Source organism: Chionomys nivalis, chromosome 11 (assembly GCF_950005125.1).
Source record: "Chionomys nivalis chromosome 11, mChiNiv1.1, whole genome shotgun sequence".
NCBI lineage: Eukaryota > Metazoa > Chordata > Mammalia > Rodentia > Cricetidae > Chionomys > Chionomys nivalis.
Window position 1 is genome coordinate 70,289,869 of NC_080096.1, and position 20,351 is coordinate 70,310,219.

The window sequence follows — 20,351 nt, forward strand, 5'->3', positions numbered from 1 at the left end:
TTTTTTGAGATCGCTTATGTAAACTATCATATCAAAGCAAGGAGTGAGAATTTGACTTCTTTTTCCGATTTGTATCCCCTTGATCTCCTTTTGGTGTCTTATAGCTTTAGCTAGGACCTCAAGAACTATGTTGATATTGAGAGAATGGACAACCTTGTCTTGTTCCTGATTTCAGTGGAATCTCTGGGAGTTTCTCTCCATTTAGTTTGATGTTGGCTGTTGGCTTGCTGTATATTGAATTTATTATGTTTAGGCATGTTCCTTGTATCCCTGCTCTCTCCAAGACCTTTATCATGAAGGGATGTTGTATTTTGTCAAAAGCACTTTCGGCATCTAATGAGATGATCATATGGTTTTTATTTTTCAGTTTGTTAATATGGTAGATTACGTTGACAGATTTTCTTATATTGAACTATCCCTGCATCTGTGGGACGAAACCAACTTGACTATGGTGGATGATTCTGATGTGTTCTTGGATTCGATTTGCCGGTATTTTATAGTATTTTTGCATCAATGTTCATGAGTGAGATTGGTCTGTAATTCTCTGTCTTAGTAATGAAAAGCTTCTGTAAAGCAAAGGACACAGTCAACAAGACCAAACGAAAGCCTACAGAATGTGAAAAGATCTTCACTAACCCCACATCAGACAAAGGTCTGATCTCCAAAATATACAAAGAACTCAAGAAATGTGTCATCAAAAGAATACATAATCCAATAAAAAAAAAATGAGTACAGACCTAAACAGAGAACTCTCAACAGAGGAATCTACGATGGCTGAAAGACACTTTAAAGACATGTTCAACATCTTTAGTCATCAGAGAAATGCAAATCAAAACAACTCTGAGATTCCATCTTACTCCTGTAAGAATGGCCAAGATCAAAAACATTGATGACAACTTATGTTGGAGAGATTGTGGGGAAAAGGAAACACACCTGCATTGCTGGTGGGAATGCAAACTGTTACAGCCCCTTTGGATGCCACTGTGGTGATTTCTCAGAAAATTAGGAAACAACCTTCCTCAGGACCCAGTAATATCACTTTTGGGTATATAGCCAAAGGATGCTCAATCATGCTCAATCAAGGACATGTGCTAACTATGTTCATAGCAGCTTTGGTTGTCATAGCCAGAACCTGGAAACAACCTAAATGCCCTCAACCGAAGAACCGATAAGGAAAATGTGGTATATTTACATAATGGAGTACTACACAGCAGAAAATATAACATCTTGAATTCTGCAGGAAAATGGATGGAGCTAGATAACATTATTTTGAGTGAGGTAATTCAGATGCAGAAAGACAATTATCACATATACTCATTCATAGGTGGCAAAGAAAACCAGCCTACAAACCACAATCCCAGAGAACTTAGACAACAATGAGGACACTAAGAGAGACTTACATAGATCTAATCTACATGGGAAGTAGAAAAAGAAAAGATCTCCTGAGTAAATTGAGAGCATGGGGTCTTTGAGAGAGGGTTAAATGGGGAGGGGAGAGGCAGGGAAGGGAGCAGAGAAAAATGTAGAGTTCAATAAAAATCAATAAAAAAGTAATTTTAAAACAGAAGTTAAGAGTTAATGCTCTATAAGAACATAAAGCTATTTATCTGGGAAAATTACTGCATAATAACAAAAAGCATCATTTCTTCCTCAGAGCTGAGACATTCTCCCTGAGGCACTCACTCTGCACATTGTCCTGCTGTGGTTCTTTGTTGTCATCTACTGCAAGAAGTTTCTCTGATTAGGATGAATGCTACTCCGCTTGATGGGTTTAATGTCATCAGGAGTCATTTTATTGCTATGTTCCTTTAGTAGAATAATAGAAGCAGGTCTTCCCCCATGTCCATGATCTATCTAGGCTCAGGTTTTTGGTATTTTAGTAGTGCCAGGTATGGGTCCATCTCATGGAGCAAACATTAAATCAAATCAAAAGGTGATCAGTTTCTCCTAAAACATTTGTGTCATTATTGCACAAATTGTCATTATTGCATTAGAATACATTGCAGACAGGTTGATGTAAGTCACAGGGTTTATAGTTGGATGATATTCACGATTACTTTTCTCCTCTGGTAGTATAAAGAATACCTTCCAGTATTATGAATGCTATTAAGTAGTGGTGAAGCTTCTAGTTGAGTACTGACTTTATTTTTTCATGTTTGGCAATAGGATCTTATTATCAGGTTGCCAAAAATAACCAGTAGCTCTCTTTGGCAATAGCCTGTGATATTATTGTGTTTCAGGTGTCTACAAGTTGCCTTTGGTCAATGACTCAATAAGATGTAACCAATTTCTGGCAGTGGATGTTCTACTTGGTGAAAGATGTCTTTATTTGGTTGTTTTACATGTGTAGTTGGAGCACTGTCTCCATTATAAGATGACTCCATTTTGCATACACACACACACACACACACACACAAAAGTATCTAAAATAGCATATTTCCATATAGGTTTTAAAAAGGACCCCCCCCCCACATTCCCTCGTTTACCCTACCCTCTATAACCCATTTACTCCTCTAATTATATTTACTCCCTTATCTCTTTAGAACATATATTCTATTTCTAATTCCTGGAGAGATTCTTTCCTTCTCCCAGACGCTTATGAGGAATGTAACTTCTGTGGTTATTATAATACCAAAATCTTAAAATCTAACATCCACATGTAAGAGAAAACATGTGATCTGGATCATGGTACTCAAAATCTGGGATGATTATTTCTAGCTTCATCCATTTACCTACATTTTGGGGGGGGGGGGAGGCTCTGGGTGACCTGTCTTTAGGTGAGAGTGGGATACTAATGTCATCCATAACACTGTGTTGGATTCACATGTGATTTCAGCTATATACTGTTTCTTTTAGGAACTTGCATACTCTTGGTTTGGTGCATAAATGCTTAGAATTACAATATTTTCTTGGTGAATTATTCCCGTGATAAGTGTATAATGTTCTCTCTATCTCTTTAGTTTTTGTTTTAGGTCTTTAAAGTTTTATATGTTTGACATCTTGACTTTAGGACATGAGGATCTCTCTGGTTATTTGTTCTGGGAGTTCTAAGTGGATGGGCATTTCTCAAGCTTTAGTAAATTTGCTGCTACGATTCAAAGAATGAGTATGCCCAATTTTTATCACAGTTCTTTCTGCTTCTCTGGAGATTATTAGGTTTGGCACTCTGAACGTATGCCAGATTTCTTGGATGTCAGGATAATGTTCTTTTCTTTTTCTTGTTTTTTTGATTTAACAGAAGCCTGGATGTCATAATATCTCACTTTGTCCTTTATCTTGATAGTCATTCTTTTGCTTGGTTTTGCTTGTCAATCATATCCATTATATATTATATTTGATCAGCATACTCTTTTTTTGCATTTCTTTTTGACTTTTTTCCCTTGAACTTTTCTTCTCAATTGCATACCTTTTTCCACTTGAGTTTCTTATCTAGGTCCTGAATTGGTTTTCTTAAGTTTTCTACATGGTCATTTAACCTTTATAAAAGGAGGACACTAAGCCAGATAGGGGTGGCACACACCATCTCAGCACTTGGGAGACAGAGGCAGGCAGATCTCTGTGAGTTTGAGGGCAACATGGTCAACAAAGCAAGTTCCAGTACATATAGAGAGAGTGGTTACACAGAGAAACCCATCTGGAAAAAACAAAAAGTAGGACCCTGAAATCATTTCTAGCATTTCAGCTATCCCATTATCTATGTTTTTTGTTTTGTTTTTTTTTTTTTGACACTGATGTGTGGTAAACTTGTGAGATGTCATAGTGACCTATTTTGATGTTGCCTTCTGTGCCTCTAGTCTTTATTTTCCTTTCACTCTTTCTGTTTCACGTAAGTCTTCATGTGGGTTGTGGTCTGTCTATTTGTCTGTCTGTCTGTCTATCAGCCTACCTACCTATGTCTGTCTGTCTGTCTGTCTGTCTGTCTGTCTGTCTGTCTGTCTACCTACCTACCTACCTACCTACCTACCTACCTACCTACCTACCTATCTATCTATCTATCTATCTATCTATCTATCTATCTATCTATCTATCTATGCTTGCTGGCTTATGTTCCTCTCTACTATTTGGGAGAAACCTGACTATAGCTAACAGAAGAAAAAATAATAAGTGTTTAGCAATCTCATGCAGTAAAAGACAACTATGTACTTTACTTATGTCCAGTAAGGTTCTGACATAGAAGAATTAGGGCAATGTGCCAATGTATGTTCCTGTAAAACACCAGCTAATTTAACTTTTTATCTTGTAGAGTTCCTGTCTAAGAATATTTGCATCTGTTGGAGAGACTGGGCCAGGTTTATTGACTTCTTGTGTTCCCTTGTGAGATTGGTTGTGGGAAAACATAACTATGCTCTCTCTATATCCTCCAGGCCAGTCATTCGAGGGTATTGGTAGAGAATTGGAGCAAAAGGATCCTGTGCGGCACTTCAGTCACATTTTCCACAGCCTCAGCCAGCTTTCCAATCCATGTTAAGAAGTTTTTATAACTATTATTAAGTTTCCAAATTCAAGTAGTCCTCACTATATAGCATGTAAACCTCATTAGTATATGAAAACATAGTATCTTTTTTTATTATTTTCATTGAGTTATACATATTTTCTCCACTCCCTTCCCTTCCTCTCCCCTCCCCTTCTGTCCTCTCCCATGATCCCCACTCTCTCAATTTACTCAGGATATCTTGTCTTTTTCTACTTCCCATGTATGTCTCTTTTGGGGCCCTCATTGTTGTCTAGGCTCTCTGGGATTGTGAATGAACCTTTTCATTTACACATTTGAGGACATAGCTATAACTACCTGTGACTACTTTCCTTTGTTTTAAGTAATTTGAACATTCTATGTGAGAAAGACAGTTTTACTAAAACAACGTCCTTGACTAAAACACTGTCCTCGACTGTCCAGGTCTCAGGTATGCAGAAGCCAAGCTGTATTCCAAGTATGGACATCTGATTTCTCTTGCTACAATAAAGACAATAGTAATTTCTGATGCTCTTTTGGTTACCAGCTGCATGCTCTTATAAAATACAAAAAAAGGTTTCTTTTTCCTTAAAAATAATTAAAATTTCTTCCCCGTGCCTTTACCTCCCCTTATTTACAGACTGAGAATCAAAAAATCTATTTTACAGAAGAACTACTGTGCAGGGCAAAAATACACCCACCAACATTTACATACACACAAAGAGACATACATACATATACACAGGCATGCATACATACATAGATACACACATACGTATATATATATTCAGAAACACACACAAATAAACACATATATATACATACACAGACACAAATATACACAGGCACACACAGACATATATACTCAGAAACACACAAGGACACAAATAAACACACAGATATAAAGACATACATATAATCACAAAGATATACATAGGCTGGCGTTGAACTCACAGAGATCATTACTTGCCTCTGCCTCCCAAGTGCTGGGATTAAAGGCATGTACCACCAAACCTGGTTAAATGTGTAGTCCAGGCTGGCCTCAAACTCATGATCCTCCCTGCTTCCACCTCCTTCAGCAAATCCTACTGGCAAGTGCCACCACAACTGGCTGGGCGGTGGTGGCGCACACCTTTAATTGCAGCACTTGGGAGGGAGAGGCAGGGAGGTAGGCAGATCTCTGTGAGTCTGAGGACAGCCTGGTCTACAGAGCAAGTTCCAGGATAGGCTCCAAAGCTATGGAGAGAAATCCAGTCTTAAATAGTAAAAAAGAAAAAAGAAAAAAGAAAAGATATATACATAGGCACACACAAAAATACCCACACAAATATACACAGAGATTAAATACACACACATATACACATCCACAAACACCCACAAATATATACATAAATACATACATTCACACATACACACAAAGATTTAGCATATTTTGCACTGTGCTCCAGGTATATCTTTCTATACATTTTATTGAATGTCTTTCTTATTCAATGGTAAAGGTGAAAGACAGAAAATAAAAAATGATCTCAAAGGGCCACTTGGCTTAATGAGGAATTCTATACTACTTGTAGTTAAATAGAAAATTTTAATACCAGCTTTAACTTTCATTGAGTATATATATATATCCACAGTTTTATATTGCTGGGTTAACACACTGATTACTAATTCACCTGGATTTTAAAATGTGATAATTTTATGTAGCAATCAGTTTTGTTACAGAGCTTCAATATGTCCTTATGAAATGTGACATTTTGTTTTCATTTATTAATTAGCTTTTCTCTAGGGATCTCCTGTATTTTCCAATCCAGGTGTGAGGTTTACTTAATTGTGAATAGTATGATACACTTAAGTCATTGCTGAGAGTTTTAGGTGGCAATGGTTTTACCAGAGGCCACTAAGAATACACAGTAGAAGATAAATGATATCCATAAGGTCAACGCACCAGGTGGTTGACCAGGTGAACAACTACATCATGGAGAGAAACTTGGGAAACAAGGCTTACGAGACCATTACCTATGCATAACTTTGTTTCTGTAACTTTTCTCATGTGGCACTATAAACAGCTATGGGTATTTTCCCCACTGCTTGTATGTTTATCTCATGAAAAAATTTCTATCAACTGGGTGTAGGGGAGTGAGAGTTTTACAGCTATGGAGCAGCAAAGATAGCCTGACTTATCAGGAAGCCAGGCTACCTAGAGTCACAATAGGAGAGCTCTGGAGGTTGGAGCCACAATAGGACAGCTCAGCTCTGGAGGACAGAGCCACAATAGGACAGCTCTACCCTGGAGGCAAGGTGTCCTGACTTATTGGGAAGTCAGGATACCTGAAGCTAGGGTGTGGTGGTGGGGGATGGTCTTGCCATAGGATACAGCAATCTTGATCTTCTCCTGGATAGTTGCTGCAGCTGAGCCCTTCTCTGTTCCCTTAAGGGCTTCTTCTCTGGTTCAAGATAATACTTCTTTGCTAACACTCTGCTAAACGGCAAGCCCCTGCAGAAATGTAGCAATCTCCTCTGGCTCTGGAAAAAGTTATTAGTTTTCCTGCTCAGCCCCACTTAGGGAGCATGTCAGCAAGGTTTTTCTTTCACTGGCTCTGATTCTAGGGACAAAGTGTGTTTCTTTGGCAATGGTTTCAGAGTCAGGGCATGTTTTTTCGGTCCTGAGTTTAGGGCTAAAGGTGCTTCTTTCCCTGGCTCTCAGATTCAAGGTGTGTTTCTTTCAATGGCTCTGGGTTCAAAGTCAGGGTGCTGAGTGATTGGCTGGTTTCCTGCTCCAGTTGGCCCTTTAACCCTACGCGGGGCATACATATGGCTGTGGATGATCAAGAAGATGATTTCTGCTTAACTATATAATCCTGATGAATAGAAATAATAGTAGGGTATTTTTCATTACTCAGACGGACATAGGAAAGTAACAGAATTCTCAGTCACAAAGACTTCATGACAAATTAAAAGTAAACTGGTTGCTCCTGGAGATGAATACATAAGGACACATTCCCAGGTGTTTATTGCATGAAGCAACTTTAGTAGACATAACTTTCTCAGCATACTTTCTGCACATACTCCTAAACCTCAAGGTTTAGTCAACCAACTGTTTCTTGTTTAAGTCCTGAATGTCAATGTCACTTTCTGTCTAGGAACACTGACCACTCAGAGCTATGTGCTTACTTTACTCACACACCCAGTCAGCATGAACTCCCTAGCCTGAGAGAAACTGATCAGTTTGGCTGTTACTTATTTACTCCAGAAATACTGTGTGACCCTGAAAATGTGATTCATATTTGTACAGAGGCTTTGCTGTAGAGCAAGAAGTAGGAGAGAAATGTGAGACAAGTGTGTGTGTATGTGTGTGTATGTGTGTGTGTGTGTGTGCACGCCCCTACGCTGAGAGGGAGACACAGCTGAAGGTGCAGAAGGAAAGCATGAGAGGTGGAGAGAGAAGTGTTTTGTAGCTGTGCTCTATCTTCTGGTACCCTGCGTGTTGCATTGTACTCCTCTATTTATGCCCTTGCCCCTTATCAGTTTGTTAACTTTCTTCTATACTCAACTGGTATCTTATTATTCTTAAGCTGAACTTCAAGATATTGGGTTTGAATCTTCTAGTTCTGCCACCCTGTTTTTACTATACTATTTACATGAGAATATTGATTTGTGACACGGTGTTACTGAAATCTGTTGCTTCTACAAATGTTCAATTTTAAAGTTCTCTGAGGAATATGAATGCATTTGTGCTACCCTAACCATGTTGTTTCTTTTTTGTGAGTATAACTCATTTTTATTTTTGGTAAGATTAGAATAATTCCAGTTTCACTTTTCCTAAACTACTATTTTTAAACTTGAGTAGATGACAACTGTAAGCTCCTTGGGACATCTGTGCCAATGGTCCAAGAGTTTTGGTTTATCTGAGATGCCAAAGAAATAAAGTCACAAGGTGCTAGTTGGATAGTCAACATAGAGTAACACAAAGTCAATGCAAAACAATTTGAACTAATATGTAATATTGTTTCAATTTGGCAAATGAATGTTACATCTTATTTTATTTTTATCTAAATTGTTTTAAAATCTCCGAAGTGTTAAAGATCAGATCCAGTGCCTGCATATACAAGGCAAGTGCTCTACTATTGAGGCAAAACACCCCCAGCTACATGTTCTGGCTTAAGGCAAGATAAACCAACTCTAAGAATGGAAACACAAGCAAACAGCCATTATCTAGTAGTTGAACCAGACCAAATGTTAGGTTTTCTCAGTGTCCAACCAGGCAGTCCAAGTTGAAACCTGGACTGTTAGAAATTCAAGTTTTGTCTTTCATAAAAAGCACTAAAACTTGTGTGGCTTTTTATGCACAGCACACTCATGTTATCACTTCCTGGTATCTATTGTCCATCTTACCAAGAACCACAGAGAAAGTAGCACCCACCTGATACATATAAGCAACATTTGATCCAAGATACTTTGCCCCATAGAGTTTACCATCAGGCCACTTGACTTGGATGACTTCTCCCTCGGCAGGAGGACCCAGCTTCACACAGTTTCTGCTCTGTGGAATTAATGCAAAGATGTTTTAAGGCAAGTGCCTACTTGAATGCATTTAGATCTTAGGAAATGATGAACTGTGACAAAAGGAGTAACTGTCCCTCTGTTTTACAGATTCTATCTTGCTTGGGTGTTCAGGTAAGAGATATGAAGCAAAGGAATACTTAAAGATTTAATTTACACCATAAAGTTGCAAAAGAGTTCCATAAGAAAAGCAGAAAAAAAAACACTAACACTTCATATTGGCTATTTGACAATGAGTTATTCAAGCAGAAGCTCAAATAATACAAAGTATTTTAGCTGAGGAATAGAACTGCTAGTGATTTATAACATCCAACATTTCTGTAGCATTTTACAATTAACAAAGTGTTTTAGCATAGATACAATTTGATCTTTGTGATTACTCTTTGAAGCAGATTTTTTTAAAGTAATAGTTTATGTATTTTTTTTAAGAATTTGATACAGTGTATATTTTTTGTTAAATCACATTCACCCCCTTTCTCAAATCTTTCTGCATCCATTCCCACCTCCCTACTTGTTCAAAGTAGAGATTTAACTCTTTCTTTTATTCCCATGGAATCAAAATTTTATTGCCCAATTTGTGTTGGGTGTGGTTGATCTACCAGTAGTAACATCAGTAAAAAAATCTATATCAAATGCCAATGGATACTCAGAGGCTGGTAGGACTACATGCCTACCTCCTTTAACCCATGATGCGACAGATTATTATCTCTATTTACAGACAAGAAAATTGTGCCTTTAAGGAGCTCCTATGCCATGAATGAAGATGAATTTCAGGTATGTTTTGAAAATACCCAGGGTGAAGGACCTTAAATCAGTAAGATTGATTCAGGCACCAGAGGAAAGGCAAGGGATAGAGGGGACATGGCAGGTAGAGCAGACGGGATATGTCCTGCTTCAGTTGTCTCAAAAGAATTGTGTTTGTTCCCAAATACAAATCCTCCTGCTGGTACATCATCCCATGAAGTGAGCAGGTCACTGCTTCCACAGATGTTCCTAGTGGCCCCACAAACAGTATTAAAATATTTTTCTCTTTTGATGTTTCCTTCCATGACCTTCCCCCCACCCCACAAAACAATTGAGAGTAAACTCCCCAGAGTTGCCTCCAGAAACATATTTCACCATTAATGACTGATAGCACCTTAGCGTAAAAGCATGGAAAAAGGTATTCTAAACAAATGGAACTAAGCAACAACCAGGTATAGTTATTCTAATATCCAACAAAACAGACTTCAAACAAAAACTAGTCAGAAGACATAAGCAGTAACATTTCCTTCTCAGTAAAGAAAAAAAAATACAGCAACAGGATACCAATAAATATTCTACCAAACTGGAAAGCCTAAAAGGAATAAATGTAATTCTACATATATATATGTCCTACTAAACTTAGTCAAGATAAAATGAACAACTTAAATTGACTCATAACTTTTAATAAGACAGAAACATTAATTAAAAATCCCCCCCCCAAAAAAAAGAGCAGGATCAGAAGGATTTAGTGTAGAATTCTACCAGACTTTTAAAGAACTAACACCAGTACTTTTCAAAATAGAAAAGGAACATTTCCAAATTCTTTTATGAAGCTAGTTTTAATCTGATAACAAAACCAGACAAAGAGCCAAGAAAAAATATTATAGGATGGTAACTCTGATGAACATGGATACAAAAATTCTTAATAAAGTACTTGCAACCAAATTTATTAACACATCAAAAAGATTATCCACCATGACCAAGCTGGCTTCATTTCAGAGATATAGAGAAGGTCCAGCAGACATAAATCAATAAATGTAATGAACTACATAAATAGATCCAGGACAGAAATCAAAATGATCATTTCTTTGGATGCAGAAAAGGCCTGTGACAAAGTCTAAATATTTTCATGAGAAAAGTACTGGAGAATCTAGGGACAATAGGGGATATATCATTCATATATTTTGAAATAATATACAGCAAGCGTACAGCCAACATATTGGTAAATGGAGAAAAACTCAAAGCATTCTTATTACTATCAGGAACAAGACAAGAATGTTCATTCTCCCCTCTCCTGGTTAACATATTTCTTAAAGTCTTCGTTAGAGCAGTAAGACAAGTGAAGGAGATAGAGGAGATAAAAATAGAAACAGAGGAAGTCAAAGCATCCTTATTTGCAGATAATATACTTTTGTACATGAAAGAACCCTAAAAACCCTTGAAAACTGCAGCTGATAAAATAGTATGCACTCAACGCATAAAATGCAGTAGCCATTCTACATGCAAATGACAAATATAACAAGAAATCCACCTGTGGTGTTTATTTTATTTTATTTCCCCTTCACAGTGAAATTCAGGTGTGTCCTCCCCTCACTCCTCCCCAGGCCTCCTTGTTACTTAGCTTCTTTGGGCCTATAAATTTTATCATAGTTATCCATTAGTTTATGGCTGATATATACCTACAGGCCCTCTGCACATGTTACAGCTGTGTAGCTTCGTCTTATTATGGGTTTCCTAACATTGGGAACGAGGTTGTTTTTGACTGTTATCTGCTTTTGGGACTCTTTCCTCCCCCTTGGTTTCCTCGTTCAGTGTCACTAGAAGAGGTGGTGCCTAGTCTTACTGTATATACTATGGCTGGCTAATATACACGGGAGATATGCCCTTTTCTGAAGAGAAAGGAGGAGGAGAAGTGAACTGGGGTGTGGGGGAAGAGGGGAGATTAGGAGGGAGGGGTTGAGAGACAAAGAGGGAGGGAGGGGAAACTAATTGGTCTGGAAAAAATTAACAAAACAATTTTTTAAAAAGTATAGATATTTGAAATGAATTTAGGAATTATACTGGTTTAGGAAAGTGACAGTAATAGTTTCTAAGGACTATGACCTTACCAGCCATAAGTAGTTTGCTGGGTTCCTAGTACTAGGCATGACTTCCCATTGAGAGGTCCTAAGTCATTACCATGCTCTTTGGGTCACCTTGCTGGTCAGTGTTGTAGTACGTAGACTGTACAGCTAAGAGGGTAGGCATACTGACTGTTTTCTCCCTTAGCAGCTCACTTAGCACCTTCTAAAACAATGAGAGCTAGTACTCAGAGGAGGCTTCCTGCTAAAATTCATCTAAATTCCTCTTAATTCTGTGTTCAAAATGTGTGTGGTGTCTTCAGCAATGAGGTCTTAATATCAGGTTCTGAAAGGCAAATCAAAACAATGGCAATAGCTTGTGTTATTTTGGGAATTTCTTTGACTGCTCTGAACAAAAACTCAAGGGAGGCTTCCCATGACTGAAGCTGGGGCTTTTGTTAGCTAGTCTGCTGCTCACTGGAGGGACAAAATCACCCTAAGTGCCATAACTCTATCTATCTATCTATCTATCTATCTATCTATCTATCTATCTATCTATCTATCTATCTATCTATCTATCTATCTATCTAATCAACCTATCATCTTTTTTCCTAATACACACATGTAGATATATACATATACACATATGTAATCTATATATGCTGAATAAACATAAAATAATAAAATTGGGCTTTAGAAAAACATGTAATTCATTACACCAGACATTACTGGAAAGCAAACAGACTGGGAAAAAAACAGAAAATATTTGTAAATTATACATTACATAAAGTTATGCAAGCATGTGCGTGCGCGCATACACACAATCTCTTGCAGCTCAACAGAAATAAAACTATTTTATCAATTTAAATAAACTTTCAACAAAGGAGTGGTGACTGAGTAGTAAGCACTTAAAAGAAGAACAGTCAAATCACTAGTCAGTAGGCAAATATAGATTAAGGTTCCATCAAGATGTGACTACACATCTTCTGCAAAGGGAATTATGGACAGGACTAAGTATAGGGGCAGGAAAGAAAATACAGAGGCTATAATCCTCAAATGTTGCTTGGGAATAAGTTCATAAAACAAGGAACCTTGAATAATTTCCTAAAGTGAAGATAAATTTCACTTGGCAAGGAGACAGATTACCTGAAGACAATATATCTGGTAATTGCCTTTAGATTATAATTCAGCTATTTAAGACAATAACATTAGGAAATTTGCAGGCAAGTAGATGGAACTAGAAAAAAATCATCTCGAGTGAAGCAACCCAGACCCAGAAAGACAAGCATGGTATGTACTTACTTGTGAGCGGATATTAGTTGTAAAGTAAAGGATAACCATGCTACAGTCCAACATCACAGAAGCTAGGTAACAAGGACAGCACAAAGGGGGGCACATGGATTTTCCTGGGAAGGAGAAATAGAAGAGATCTTCTGGGTAGACAGGGGGCAGGTGGTGATATGAACATGAGGGATCCGGTTGGGGAGTGGATGGAGGGGGGAGAGTGAAGATGGTCTCATGGGGAAGACATTTAGGGGTCAGGTGGAAACTTGATGCAAGGTACACTCCCACAAATCTATAGGGATGACCCCAGCTGAGATACCTAGCAATGTTGGATGGATGGCATAAATTGGCCAACTCCTATGATCAAACTGGTGACTATTCAAACTGTTGTTAGGGAGCCTTCCTCTAGTAATTGATGAAAAGAGTTGCAGAGATTCACAGCTAAGCACTGGGCTGAGCTTGGGGAATCCAGTTGAAGAGAGGAAGGAAGGACTGTATAAGCCATGGGGTGAGGGTCATCACAAAGGAACGACAGGAACAACTAACCTGGGCTCATGGAAGCTCACAGACACTGGACCGACAGTTACGGAGCCTGCACAGGACCAGTCTAGGCCCTCTATATATGTGTGACAGTTTCATGGCTTGATCTCCTTGTGGGACTCCTAGCAGTAAGAGCAGGGTCTATTCCTGACACTTTGGCTGGCTTTTGGGAACCTGTTCCTCATGCTGGGTTGTGCTTCACTGCCTAAATACAGGGGTGTGGGGGGTGCATACTCCTACCTCAACTTGATATGCCATACTTTGTTGACACTCCTGGGAGGCCTTACCCTTTCTGAACAGAGACAGAGAAAAAGTGGAATGGGGAGGGGGGACAGAAAGGAGGTGGAGGCAAGGAGAGGAGGGAGGGTAAACCCGTGAGGACATAAAAAAATATATAAATCTAATTAATAAAAAAAGAAAGAAATATAGTGTAGTGTGAATTCTAATTGGTCTTAATAATAAAAACCAAGAGTCAGATATTAGGGCATGAAAGCCGAAAGATCAGAAAAGCAGAACAGCAACCAGCTACTAGTTCTTACCTCTACGAAACCCTCAGACCAAATGGGGTATCCTGTTTCTACAAGTCTTCAGACTAAATGCGGTTCCTATGAAACTTCAAAGGGCATGCGGTGAGCTCCTGTCTCCTAATACCTTATATTCCTTTCTGCCCAGGCATATATCTTCCTGTCCACACTTCCCCAATGCTAGGATTAAAGGTGTGTGACTCCCAAGTACTAGGATTAAAGGTGTGAGCCACCACCACCTAGCTCTTTTTCTTTTTTAGACTGGATCAATCTTGTGCAGCCCAGGGTGGGCTTCACAGCCCAGGGTGGGCTTCAACTCACAGAGATCCAACTGCCTCAGCCTCTCAAGTGCTGAGATTAAAGGTGTGTGTGCTATCACTGCCTGGCAACTATGGTTAATTTGTGCTTAGCTCTGCACTCTGATCTTCAGACAAGTTGTATTTGTTAGATCACACAAAAAATATCACCACATGAAACAGATTTAGTTAGAAAACTACATTTGGTGGCAGGAGCAGGAGGTGTATCTCGTAGGATGCAAAATTCTCATTGGGCAGTCACTGAAGAAAAGTCAATAATAACTACAGAGCCACAACTAAGGGCTGAAACAGCAGTAGATTCAGGTGCAGCCACTGTGCCAGAGATAAAAGAACACTTGTTTGCATTCGTGTCATTCTTTTAAAAAATATTTTAAATTACATTATAATAAAAGAATCATTAGTTTGGGGTAAACATATTATGGTGGGAAAACTAATATAATGGAAAATGTTCAACTTCTTGTGATATTCCAAGGAAAACATGTAATGTGATTATTATGTGACTTCCTCTTGTGTAAAGATTCTAATTTGGTTTTGGAAAATATGTAACATGGTGTGAGGTTATATTTTCTTGCATAAAATTGTCATGTTAGGGGGTATAAAAGGGATAAGAGAAAAACAGAAGTAAAGAAGAAGAAGAAATAAGGAAGTAAAGTAAAGAAGGTGTGTATAGTAGCACCTACTTCACGTATCTTCATTTTCTCTGACCTGCTGAAGTTGGACTTGGGCACATTATCAAATCAGGGCAGGTGGTTCACATTGTAACCCCAGTATTTGTGAGGGTGAGTGAGGCGGAAGGATCATTCCCAGTTAGATAACAGCCTGGGATACATTATAAGTTCTCAGGTAACCTGAGCTATATAAAATGGCCCTATCTCCCAACCTCACCATCAAAGTCAGAAAAGGATTTATAGATGTTTAGAACCAAGAAGGTTGTTGTCTGGTCCATGAGACTGATAACCTGTGTAAGCTCTAGAGAAAATGGCCAGCTTACCCTGTGCCATGTGAGAGTTCAGAAAGAAGAAACTTGCCAGACCAAATATAAGAACTTGGATTGCCTTGCCTTCTCACAACTCAAACAAATAAATTCCTATTCCTTACAAATTACCCAGTCTTAGAAATTTTTCTGTAGCAGCAAACAAGACAAAAAAGTCAAGAGCGTATCTTATGTTCCTTGGCTAAAGAAAATTTCTCAAAAGAGCTGGATAAAATTCCATCTGTTCATCTGTATACTACAAAGGATAATTAACAGCAAAATTATCAATGGTAATAGACAATTAGTTACAAACATTTCTGAGGGATCAGGAACTCAGGAAAAATCTACTTACCACAATGTCCTCAGGAAATGTGTCTCTGCTGAAGGAGCCATCATCAAACATGACCTCATAGAAGGTCTGAGATGTCACATCTATCACTCTACAGCTGTAGTACCGAGTGTTCCGATGCTTTGTGATGACTGTCTGGCCCACAGAGATGGCTTTCTCACAAGTTTTGGACTTCTGTAAGACAGAGTAAAAGAAAGAAAAGTGACAGAAATTCAAAAAAAAAAAAAGAACAAAATAAAAAGTATTTTTGGGAAGCAATAACCAATTTGGTCAAGTTTTTTTTTTTTTGTTTTTTTGTTTTTTTGTTTTTCAAGATTTCTCCATGTAGCTTTGGAGCCTGTCCTGGAACTAGCTCTTGTAAGCCAGGCTGGCCTCGAACTCACAGAGATATGCCTGCCTCTGCCTCACAAATGCTGGGATTAAAGGCACGCATCACCACCGCCTAGTTTAAGGTGTTTTTTGTTCTGTTTCTTTTGGAAGGAGGGGTGCATTTCAAGACAGCATTTCTCTGTGAGTTCTGGCTGTCCCAGAACTTGCTCCACCTGCCTCTGTTTCCTAGTGCTAGAATTAAATGCATGTGCCAATGTTACCTCGCAAATTTAAGTTTTTAAAATTTAGTATGAGAGAATAATTTCAAATTTCAAGAATATACTTAGTAAAAAATAAACTACTCACCTATTACTTGTTGGCTACTGATTACTAACATCTTACAATGTGCTTTATTGTCTAAATATTTGGTTCATGTGTGAAGTAGAAGGATAGAGATTAGGTCTCAGGTGTGCAGGCAAGCACTCTAACAGTGAGCCCTGCACCTCAATCCCCTAAGTTTTTTTTAACTACTTTGATTGCATGTATATCATGGTATTTACCATATGAATTCTTCAATGTTTGTTTTCTAAGAGAGAGGTATCCTTCATATAATCACAGCTCTACATAGGAATCAACTTCAAGAAGTTGAACACTGACATGACACTTTAAAACTTGATCAACTGACTTCATGATGACCTTGGTGATTTCCTATCCCCTTCCATGAAACTCTGAAAAAGAGAATCTATTATACAATTCAGTTCTACTTATCCGCCACATCATTTTAGGCTCATTTTACCTCATTTCTACAGGTGTTTTTTTTTTAATGGTGGTGATACTTTAGAAAACTAAATTTCTCCTGCTTTTTAAGAGATCATTGAGTGATATTTTCCCATGTTTATACAGTCTTGTCCAGAATCCAATATTCTTTGTGGTGATATTTCATCTTAAAACACATAATTTTTACATGTGTCCCAATGTTACTCTAGATCCTAAACAAAGTGTGACCCAATAGTTTGAGTCTGAACCAGGCTGTGGTTTAGCTTGCTTAGGTCAAAAGACTATATTAGAGAAGTAATGATATATTAATTCAGAGCATTATGTTCAAGAAACCTTGGACACTAGAGGTTTTTTTTTTCTTTAGGGACTTTAGATCCCCTAGAGTGTAACAGTTCTGCTCTGCTAGGGGAATGTGTCCCCAAAGTGTTACAGTTCCACTCTGCTCCAGCTAATATGAAAGTTGTTACATCAGGTTGAAAATGTCACACTGCATAACAAACCTCACTCAGGAAATTTATTGGGAAGGAAAAATCCAGGAGGGTGACTGTCTCTACTGTGAGAAGCAGCAAATTGAACAGAGTACAGGACTTATTTAGGGTTTCTTAGGAGAGAGGGTGGTGGAGCTTTCCAGGGATGCTTTGATTAGTAGGTTTTTGTGGCCTGATTCCGGGGCAAGTTGAGGGATTGGTGGGATTTTGTGCTCAGGGACTCAGACACATAAAACACAAGTTTGGTTTCTGAAAAATGAGTGACTACATCGATAATAATTAGGATGTTAGACACCAACAGAACTCAGTAACTGATCAGAGGTACAGAAGTCAGCCTAGTATGAAATAGAACCATGCAACTAAGTATTGTTGAAACAGATGACCCATAGAGATTTTCATTACTTACTACTGAATTTACTTCTCTGTAGTTTCCACTGATTATGGAAACACAAAATAGAATAGTTCTTAAAATTTTTCCAAATTTTTAAGCAACCAATTATTTATAATCAACCAAAAAGTTTTAAAACAGCTGGCACATAATTACTTAGCAAGGAAAGACCATCTTCAACATTTGCTCAGTAAATATAAATACAAGATAGATGTGAAAGGGTAAGCACTTTATATGGAAGAATGATATATTCTATACTAGAAGATAATCTACATGCATCACTTATGTCATATTAGACAGAACACAGAAAAATACCTTCTGTTGTTTTAATATTCATCTCTGATTCCCAATATATGTTTTTCTTTTTTCTTTCTCAGTAAAGTACATATTTTATTCTCAGGTTTGTGGCTGCACAAAAGACAGCCTCGCCAAGGTTTTGGTATTTATGACTTCACCTGCTCTTCACTCTACAGGGTAACACCAACAGCAAGATCCAGGTGTTAAAGGTATACACTCAATGGAGTCACCTTAGAAATGGTTATGTTTTAGTCTTCACAAATGCTCACACTTACATATTAAGTAGGCTATATAATTTACTCTCAAATATAATTCTTCCCAATCAAAGTTTGGACAAAAGTCAGAACAGTTAACATTAAAAAGAGTTCATGAGGGAAGAAGGAGCTAAATGTGTTACAACAAGGGACAATTCCAGAACAGAAATTTTCTTATCATTTGGCAAACGAATCTGGTTTCTCTTCTTGAAGAAGGGTCAACTGAAAACTGATGAATTATTGGCAGAACTAATATGGTTTGAATATGAAATATGCCCAATGGTCTCCTATGTATAAACATGTGGTCCTCAGGTGGCTGGTGGCACAACATTGAGAGATTATTAAAATTTAGGAGGTAGGCCCTCTGTTGGGAATGAATACCAGGGCTGAGAAGGGGAAATGGGCATAAACTCCTACACTTAACCAAGAAGCTCTAGTTGACAACGATTTAAAACAACAACAACAACAAAATAACAAAACAAACACCCCCCTACTTTTTCTCTCCACTGGAGTCACTTGGTACATACTACACTTAAGGGTTGGCTCCATTACCAGCAGTAAATGACCAACACAAAATGAATTCAATGGTACTTTGTAGATTTTGACCAACACAAAATGAATTCAATGGTACTTTGTAGATTTTCTTATTGTCTCATATTGTTTTGATTGGGCAATTTTGATCTAACTGGTCTTTATGTTTGATCTAACTTGTATATTATAGCTTCTTATGGGTTTTGTTCTTGTGTGCCTGTGTCTGTATAGTTTCCTTATTATGCTTTTTTTGTTTTTTGTTTTAGTTGTGTGTATGTCTGTGTTTTGTTTTCCAAAGAGGGAGAGAAAAATGGTGTAGAGTTGGATGAATAGGAAAGGTGGGAAGATGTGGAAAAGAACGAGGGAGGGAAAACTGTGATCAGAATATACTGTATGAAAAAAAAATTTTCAATAAAAAGTATACTGGATACTAAGGCTTTCTGTGATGACTATAAACGAATTGTACCTAAATATGTACGATATTATCTAAGATGTTATACATATGTTAATTATTATTTCCTTTATAGTCCTTATCGATGTTGACATCCTGTCAAGATAGGACCAAAAAGTAATTGTGCTATAAAGATACACTGCTCTGTGAGACATACTAATAGAATATAAACTCAGCAAATGATCTTTAGTTTTAGAAGAAACAGTAAAAGGAAAATCAAATGAAAATTTTCTAATTCTCACCATAACAGTTTAGTGCAGATTTTCTGTAGCACATTTTAATCAATGGTAACAAGTCTGAAAAATTATTCAGGTCCATTTTTAATCAAGAAAACTAATTGTGTACTTTCCTGTCTTCCAGGTGTTAACTGTACAGCATAAGAAAGTATCCAGTGAAGAAAACTACAGATGGGGAGAGACTCTTTGCTAGGTATACATCTGACAGAGGATTAATATCCAGAATATATAAAGAACTCCAAAAAAAAAAAAACAAAAAACAAAACAAAACAAAAAAAAAAACCAAGAAGCAAAATCCATAAATGACTCAATTAAAAAATGTGCTATGGATCTGAACAGAGTCCTTAAGAAATAAAAATTGCTAAGAAGTATGTCAAGAAATATACATCATCCTTAGCAACTAGGGGCATGCAAATTAAAACAACTTTGTGAATTTATTAACAACTGACAACCAAGGCTGGAGAGGGGAGGGGGAACTCTCTTTCATCTTTAGTGGAAATGCACACTGGTGAAACCACTCTGCAAACCAGTGTGAGGGATATTAAAAAGGTTCAAAATAAATCTACTATGTGACCCAACATGCTTCTCCTTGGCTCAAAGCAGTTAGTTACATCCTACAGCACAGATACTTGCTTAGCCATGTTTAATTCAGATCTAGTCAAAATAGTTAGGAAATCAGAATGACCCACATGTCCTTCAACTAATAGATAGATACACATAGGAAATATACAAAACGAAACACTACTTAGCTTTTAAAAAGCTGAAATCATGAAATGCCAGAAAGACATTTTGTCTTTTATTGGTGGCTACTAGTTCCAAATA

The 20,351-nt window shown here is 37.6% G+C and overlaps 1 protein-coding gene across 2 annotated transcripts in view; it reads right to left on the reverse strand.

Annotated features, from left to right (window-relative positions):
• Kdm4c (lysine demethylase 4C) overlaps window positions 1-20,351 on the reverse strand; it is a 194,952-nt gene that overhangs the window by 6,346 nt on the left and 168,255 nt on the right. For both annotated transcript variants that reach the window (XM_057784161.1, XM_057784160.1), the window contains 2 exons: window positions 15,802-15,972; window positions 8,868-8,987 (listed from right to left, as the gene is read on the reverse strand). In XM_057784161.1, coding sequence (XP_057640144.1) covers window positions 8,868-8,987; window positions 15,802-15,972 — 291 coding nt within the window. The remainder of the gene's footprint in view (window positions 1-8,867; window positions 8,988-15,801; window positions 15,973-20,351) is intronic.